This window comes from Odontomachus brunneus, unplaced genomic scaffold (assembly GCF_010583005.1).
Source record: "Odontomachus brunneus isolate Ranch 3 - 2012 unplaced genomic scaffold, Obru_v1 Obru_scaffold_151, whole genome shotgun sequence".
Classification (NCBI taxonomy): domain Eukaryota; kingdom Metazoa; phylum Arthropoda; class Insecta; order Hymenoptera; family Formicidae; genus Odontomachus; species Odontomachus brunneus.
Window position 1 is genome coordinate 212,151 of NW_022639601.1, and position 8,320 is coordinate 220,470.

An 8,320-nucleotide genomic window follows, 5' to 3' on the forward strand; every position below is an offset into this window, starting at 1 on the left:
TTGCAACGAATGCGATACAATTTCGTGTCGCAAATATGATTTTAAATCGCGCGCGATTTTATATCGCAAATGCGACATAATCGCTAACGCGGTTTTTAATCATAAGGGAACCGGAAGCATGATGGGAATTGTAATGTTTAAATCAAAGTTAAGCATGTTAAAAATAAATAAATTAACTCTTTCTTTGTGCTGTATATCAAAATATTTTTTTAAACGTCCATTACAAGAAAACACGATTTTTACTGTGAAATAATAGTTAAGGCTCAAATCGTCCGTCTCTTTTTAATGATGTCAGAAGCGTGAAAACGTATGCCAAAAATTCTTATGAAATACGTCAAGATAAAAAGATATATCTAGAAAATGACACTTGTGATCGATTAAGCACATATCTCTAAAATATCCATGCACTATACTTTTGTTTTAATAATGAAAAATTAACCGTAAAATTGATATGACAGAATAATGAAGAAATTAGTTTAAAAAAAAAGGTTGAAAAAGGAAAGTGCTCGAAATATTTTAAAGGTAATCGATTGCAAATGTTATTTTGTGGATAAACGTTTTTATCTCGACGTATTTTGCAAGAATTTTTAGCATATTTCCTCGCTTCTGACGTCATTAAAAAAATGGACATTACGAACACCCAAGAGCCTTAAAAATGAAAGCTTGATGAAATTGATAAGTGATGTTTTCTTAAAAACTCATCACTTGACCTCGTTATGCTTTCTACGCGCGGCAAAATAAGAAATATTTTACAAAATAGGAAATATTTAACTTCTTTATTTCTGAATAATTAATTTTTCAATTGTAGCCAACGTTTAAATGTTTTTAAAAGTGACTCATTAGCAACATATATATAAAGATATATTATATTAGCACGTTTAATTAATCATAATTATTTGTTGACATTTTTCTCATAAAACAAAACATAAGACTATCTCTTTTATTACTTTTTTTATTAAAATACTGATGACAATCAATATTGAGTATAATCTTTACTAATCTTTTGAAACATGTACAAAAAAAATATATACAATATAAAATATTTAAAAAATATATAAATGATATTATATATATATATATATATATATATATATATATAAATTATATATAAAAGAAATAATAAACTGAACATTTTAAGACTGTTATAATGACATAATCCCATTATGCCTCTAAATATATATAAGTTTGCATCAGATAGTATAAAATATCACAAATTGTGTTGCGCGATATATGCACAAAATACTCAACTATACAATGACGAATGATTTTAAATTACAGACGCGATTTCGCGATAAAAATCCAATTACGTATCGCATTGCGATTCAAGAAAATCGCAATGCTTGTGACATCGCACGCATTATTTGCATATTGCAAAATCGCACATCCTTACCCTCATCTCCCGGGTTTCTGTGTCTTCTTTCCTCTTACACACCGTGCAATCTCTCACAGTAAGTCACTTCGGTAAGTAGGACTGTTACGTACGGCGGGCTCGAAGGGGGCAAGTTGCTCGAAATCTCGCCGCGGCGAGATCCGACAAAAATCGTGACTTTCGAATTTTTCCCGAGCGATACCGAGACGCTCGCTTTGAGTAGAGTATCGCTTCGGCGGCGCGTTAACGAGATCTTTACGATTGTATCGCGGCGTTTACTCCACTTCTCTCTCCCCGGATCGACGATGAGATTCCGGACGCCGCGGACAAAAGTCTCGGTCTTTCGCCGGAATTAACCGTGAAATTCCTTTCTCCGTCGCGGTCCTCCTTCCGTTCCCATTAAAAGTCGCCCAGACGCGTACGCCTGTCGCGGTAATTAATTAATAAACGTGCTCGGCGCATTAATTGTTCCGCGACTCCACCTAGTGGCTTTCACGGTGGCGCGTTTTTAGTAGTGCCTCGCTCTCGTCGCTAATTACGTCGAGATTTTGGCGCCATGTATTTTATCTGTCACTCGGCTCAATAATACAGTATTCATCGAGGAGGAAAAAGAGGAAGACGGTTGAAAACCGGTAAGATTTCTTCTTTTCTTGCTCCTTGTCCATGTGTGTAAGATAAATGTTTTAATAATTGGACTAACAAGACAACACGATCAGTTTTATATTTTTGTTAATAAGTAATTAATGGTGTGTTGCTAATAAAACTAACGTTTATATAAAACTAATTTGTTAGCGATCAAAAATATCGAATAGGAAATGAAATAATCAATAAATATCAATTACAATCTTAATGAAATATTAGATAATGTCAGTTGTACCAGTAATCGAACTGGAAAACGGAGGAAAAGGATTGTAGGAAGAGAAAGATTCCTGTAAGATGTTTCTACTCAGCGCCAATTGCTCTCAGTTATCTTAATCGAGTTTTAATGCAGCTGTTTGCTCAGACAAATACTTTCACAGGTCACAGTGGCAGAAATATTATTTCTCGTCAAGGAGTTTTTCGTCTAGTCTCCATTCACTTGTTCGAGTTGAAGTTTTTTCGTGCATCAAATGCAATATCTCTCATATCTCGATGTATCGTTACATATCCCGAAAATTCATTAAAATTTCATATCGTTGGCTTCAATTAAAAGCAAAAATTTGCTAGAAGTGCCTGCGATAATTAATTATACGATGTATAAAAGAAAACAGACACGGGAATCCAGGAATTAAGGATATAGAAAAGTTTCTCTCCCTCTTTTATTTTAATAAAAATATATTGTGCAAAAAATGCATTATAAATATTATTGTACCAAAATTATAACGCAATAATTCTTGTATCTCGATATCGTCACGAGGATTCATCCAAATTTCATACTGTCGACTACAATTGAAAGCAAAAATTTGCTAGAATTGGCTGCATTAGTTAATTATATAATTATATACAGGGTGAATATTATATACCGGAACACCTGAATATCTCGAAAACAAAGCGTTGTATAAAAAAATGTTAAATACAAAAGTTGTAGGGTTTAAAAAGATCTATTTTATGATATTAGCAGTTTGACCTTGAGTTGCGTCATAAAGATCAGGTCAAGGTCACAATGATGTTTTTAAATGGATACCCCCATTTTTTATTGTATATTCTTGTAGCTTATCTCGAGAGCTTTCCAAAACACTATACTTAAGTATTTTTTCGTTAAGTACTTTTCGAGTTAAGAGGCTTCAAAGTTACGCTCTTTAGCATTAGCGCGCGGCCGATTAAGGCAAGAGGAAAATCATATCCGGCCGATTAAGGTAAGCTAAGGCAGAGAAAAACGTAAACACAAGCGCGGTAAACGAGAGCTGCCCTTGCGTTTACGTTTTTTAGGCCATCAGCCTTACGCTATTTACTATTAATACGAGCGCGCGTTCGTGCTCGTCACTACGGTATCCACGCGCGCTAATGCTAAAGAGCGTAACTTTGAAGCCTCTTAACTCGAAAAGTACTTAACGAAAAAATACTTAAGTATAGTGTTTTGGAAAGCTCTCGAGATAAGCTACAAGAATATACAATAAAAAATGGGGGTATCCATTTAAAAACATCATTGTGACCTTGACCTGATCTTTATGACGCAACTCAAGGTCAAACTGCTAATATCATAAAATAGATCTTTTTAAACCCTACAACTTTTGTATTTAACATTTTTTTATACAACGCTTTGTTTTCGAGATATTCAGGTGTTCCGGTATATAATATTCACCCTGTATGTAAATAATTGTATAAGTATTGTTGCATAAGAAGAAAAAAATGCGAGGATCTGGGAGTTGAGAGTACAGAAAAGTTCCTCTGTCTCTCTTTCTTTCTTTATTCTTTATGTAACGAAAATATATTGCGAAACGCCTTATAAATAATATTACTATATCAAACCGCAGCATCATGTCTCAAGATCATCACAGAGATCCATCAAAATTCCATGCTGTCGGCTGTAACTGAAAGCAAAGATTCGTTAAAGTAAATTGCTAGAATAGATTGATAATTAACTGTATAGAGTCATTGGCAAAAAGACTACAATTCCTTTTCAGACCTCCACAACGTATCCATATATAATCCAATAAAAGAATTCAATAAAAGAATTTATACTCCTTGAAATCACATCATCCAAAGCTCCTACAATTTACGAATTAAAAGATTTGTTCTTTTTAGGTGAACCAAGTTGCGCTTCTTGCCTTTAAAATGAAACAATAGATCTGTTATTTTTAGCTAAATTAGCTTGCATTTTATATATTTACAATTAAGCAATTGTATGATCAAGCATTAAAGAGAATAGAGATGCAGTTCCAATATAGCTAAAAAATTTTATAATTAATCTAGTTTATAAATATTTGTATATAAAGACCAAAACACACACAATAAGAATGTCCAGATTTAAACTAATTCAACTAAAGAGAACAAGTCTAAAATCATCCAGTATGTCTCAATTATGAATGCAATGAATGGAATGTATGCTTTTCTCTGAGCGTCAACTTAGATAGAAGCATATATCTCGCGAAAAAAGTTAATTAAATATTAATGCAGAAGCTAATAAGATTTCTTAAAAAATTTCTTTCCTATTAAATATTGGACGCATCCGAATTTCATCGAGATAAATGTGTGTGAATTTCCCACCATTGACTATACGCAAATGGATAATTAAACTCATCCAATACTCACGTTTTCCTTTCAGTCTCTGCTCGCGTCTCTCGGCCTCCAAGTGTCGTAAGAATTCCTGAAACACGTGGAGTGACTTGTTCAAACTCGTCTTTTTATAATCCTTGATACGCTTCTTATTCAGGTCATAAGTCTCTTCCTCGGCCTTGTCCTTCACGTCGTACACGTTGATCTCTTCAATCAACGTCATTATGGTGGGAACCTTGTCGGGATCAAACTTATCGACCGCGTTCGCATTGAATGGTATACAAATCTTGCCGGTCTTCGGATGGACGCAGAACGGCGACTTCAGTAAATGGTTTAAACCTTTGCTCACATTGATGTCCAATCTCGGGTAAGAATATTGCAATTTCACCTCTTCTACCAGATGACGGTACAAGTACCATTTCCGGTCCCCCTGAAATTCATAAGTCAATTGTCTCATTTTTTATGGTATACTTGTTCGCAGAACTTGTTTGCAGAACAATTTGCAGAACACATATTTTTCGACACATTTCGAGACGCATTCAACATCCAATGTGAGGAAACCTTTCTTTCGAGAATTATTCAAAAAGGAAATTCTCCTATTGAAAACGTCGACTGCTTTCTGAAGTATATTTCGAATAAAACATGTTGAAATCAGGGTTGTGCAGTAGATTTCGATATTATTACGTCTACACAGTTTACTCATTTTTTATGTAATAAATACACAGTCTTTTTTCATGTAGACAATGTAAACTATATAGAGAGAGAAAGGAGAGAGAGAGAGAGAGAATATTGTAGATTATATTAAAATATATAAAAAAAACAAGTAATTAAGTTAAGAATTGCCGTATTTGTTTTAGGTTTTAATTATAAATGTTAAAATAATTAATTCTATGAAATTTTTATTTCATTATGTAACAAATTAGTAAATTGAACTCTGAAAGTAAGAATGAGGATTTTGTGGACTCTAACTTATTTACGGAACAACGTTTATAAATTTATATCAGTATTCTAAAGGTTACATAAAAGTAGACTTTTCTTCATTAATTTTGAAGCAAGCTATATATTCATATATTCTTTTAACGACATTCTTCGCTAAGCTAACATTCTTAGCTGACATCTAATTTTTAAACAACATCCATAAATATAATTATTGTTGTCTATATAAATAACAGCTTCTACAGCCCATATTGTCTACATATAGGCGTAGAATATTATAATTTACACGTAACCGTTCAACTCTGATCGATGAAATTTACTTTTTATTAAATTGATTAAGTCTCAGAAGTTCTTTCATTGCGTTCCAAACTAAATGATAAAAAAGTGTTCCAACCATTTTGGAACAAGGTGTACACTGGTTGCAAAACGATTCAGATAAAGTTGGGATTTCATGAAACTGTCAACACTGAAAATTACTATCCCCCCCTTTCCCCCCCGATGAGTTCGCATAATAATTACATTATTATTTATTTTTATTTATGATTATTAATTATATGATTAGTGCCTTCGGTAATAACTACAAATTTTGACAGTTTTGTGAGCTTCATTGTTCGCGATTAAACCGTTCTGCAACAACATGTACACATGCAGTGAGAAAGCGAGATCATATACATGATAGTCGTACCCCTGTCCGTTTAGATTCAACAAATTGTACGAAGATGTTCCACCTTGCCTCGCTGGTGCTTTCCTTACTGAACAACGCCTTCATCTCTTGTCTGTCCTCGTCGTTAGGCAGTATCGGCAGAAACTTTTCGATTCCCTCTTCCGTGCCCAACATATTCTGCTCTTTGACACACATTTCAATGAAGACGGGGTCAATTATGTCGAGAGCGCGTCTGCAACGTGTCGCACATATGTATTACTATCTGCACCAACGATTCCTACTTAGAATATCGAACATTATGTAGACTTACTTAATAGAGTGATGAATCTTATCGCCAGTAAGATGCACCTTCTTCTTCATGAATTCACCTCCACCTATAATCTGCAAATATTCAGCGACTGCTGCACGAACCGGCCCCGATAAGCTACGTGCTGCAGAGTCGCATACCCAACAATGAATACCTCTTCTGCCCGAAAATACCCATAAGATATGCTTATAGCCAAAATCCACTGTAACAGCCAACGATCAATTCATTAAAGATATCATTAAAAGGCAGCAATCAGAGTTATAAGAATATCGATTAAATTCTTCTCGACTCAACAGTTTATTTGAACAAATATATTTCAATTCAGTTAACTGACTTGAGCAAAATCAAATGAAGATTTTTCAATTAATAATTGATTTAAACGAATCCATTCAATTGATGATTGATATGAGTGAAGAGAATCAAAGATCATTCAATTGATGGTTTGTTTCAACAAATTCAATTAAAACCGTTCAATTGATAACTGATATGAACAGAGAAGCAAAGATTGTTCAATTAATGATTAAACTTAACAAATTTAATTAAAAACCGTTTAATCCAGTAATCTTTGATTGAATTTGTAGAAATCAATTATCAATTGAGCAGCCTCTAAATAAATTAGCTCATATTATTTGTCAATTAAACATGGTTATTGATGATTAATGACTATTGATTATTGAGTAATTAATGACTTGCAACACATTAATCATTTTAAAAAGTAATTAAAACTTAAAGTAATTACAATTTAAAAAGTAGTTAAAACTTAAAGTCATTACAATTTAAAAAGTAATTACAACTCTGCACTCTCTATAACATATAAAATAAATAGCAAATTACTATGCAATTAATGATATTACTGATATACTGATATTTTTTTTATCTCAGCTTCTTACATCTCAGTGCATTGTCTAATATTTTGCAGGCAAGTGACATGAACTTCCAACATTTGCTACAAATGTCAGCCCCTTTGCAACATGTTCTCACTTCATCATAATCAGTCATATCTATGTCGAAGACTAATTCCCTCTCAACTGGCTGAAAATTAGGACCTCTCCTCTGATCCTTAGGCCTGAAATCAGATGCAAGATTTTGTAGATTAATATGTAACAGCTTGAAAACATCTAATAATATGTAGTAGGAATTATTGCGATATTATACTGGGCATTGTAAACCGCTCCTATATCAATCTTATGTGGCAGCAGCCTTTTAATTTCGTCCGACAGTCCCTTCTGATCGTTGAAAGACTGATAACGTATGTAAATATCGTCTGAGAGTGTAAACGAAAATTCTCTTTTGTTGAAAGTGCCAGCTGAAAGGAAGTTGAGACCAAGCATGACATTGTGTTATACAATACGTTATATGTCGACTAAGAGCTCGAGACTTACCGTTTCCATAACTCAGCCATCTGTGATAATCAGCGAATGGAAACAATCTCGAGTAATAAACTGGCAACAAGTCGAGCAGATCCGATACGTCACTCATCCCGTGTATATCTCTATAAACGTCAATGGGAAATTGTACACTCGGAGCCTTCTAATTTGCTGTTGATTTTTCTGCACAAATAACGTCGCGTGATTTACTTTCATGTGTAAAACTCAAGATGTCAAACAGCCCAGCGTAAAGAATTATGTTGGCGGGAACGTAAAATGGTCCGTACAACTATGACAGATTAGGTTAGGTCAGGTCAGGTTATGTTGGTTGGGTTAGATCAAATTAAATACAACGTATGCTCTTATTTTCTTTCCATCTCTATTATTTACTTTCGCTTATTGACTGACAGAAATTTAGTCTCGGTAGAATTAATTCAATTATATAATATAAGAATAATTGAATTAAGTATATAATAATGGAC

The 8,320-nt window shown here is 33.6% G+C and overlaps 1 protein-coding gene across 4 annotated transcripts; it reads right to left on the minus strand.

Moving 5' to 3' along the window:
- Positions 1 to 3,708: 3,708 nt before the first annotated feature.
- On the minus strand, positions 3,709 to 8,143 carry LOC116850618 (DNA primase small subunit). Of its 4 annotated transcripts, none has more exons than XR_004379391.1 (8): positions 7,854 to 8,121; positions 7,627 to 7,777; positions 7,362 to 7,537; positions 6,475 to 6,673; positions 6,186 to 6,396; positions 4,601 to 4,994; positions 3,975 to 4,116; positions 3,709 to 3,879 (listed from the first exon to the last, which is right to left on the minus strand). XR_004379391.1 is itself a non-coding variant. In XM_032829119.1 (8 exons), the coding sequence occupies exons 2-8, from the start codon at positions 7,948 to 7,950 to the stop codon at positions 4,058 to 4,060; spliced, it is 1,287 nt and encodes a 428-aa protein (XP_032685010.1). In that variant the 5' UTR covers positions 7,951 to 7,963; positions 8,049 to 8,143; the 3' UTR covers positions 3,886 to 4,057. The 4 variants fall into 4 exon arrangements, 3 of the variants coding, with proteins under 3 accessions (XP_032685011.1, XP_032685010.1, XP_032685009.1); XM_032829119.1 differs by lacking the exon at positions 3,709 to 3,879 and having other exon boundaries at positions 3,886 to 4,116; positions 7,854 to 7,963; positions 8,049 to 8,143; XM_032829120.1 differs by lacking the exon at positions 3,975 to 4,116 and having other exon boundaries at positions 7,854 to 8,120.
- Positions 8,144 to 8,320: the final 177 nt, after the last annotated feature.

Bases quoted from the DNA above. Each gene is read 5' to 3' on its own strand.
- LOC116850618 (XM_032829119.1), bottom strand. From the start codon at position 7,950: ATGAGTGACGTATCGGATCTGCTCGACTTGTTGCCAGTTTATTACTCG. The intron at 7,538-7,626 runs GTATAATATCGC...ATCTGATTTCAG, and splicing joins GGAGCGGTTTACAATGCCCA to GCCTAAGGATCAGAGGAGAG. The intron at 6,397-6,474 runs GTAAGTCTACAT...GACACGTTGCAG, and splicing joins AAGATTCATCACTCTATTAA to ACGCGCTCTCGACATAATTG.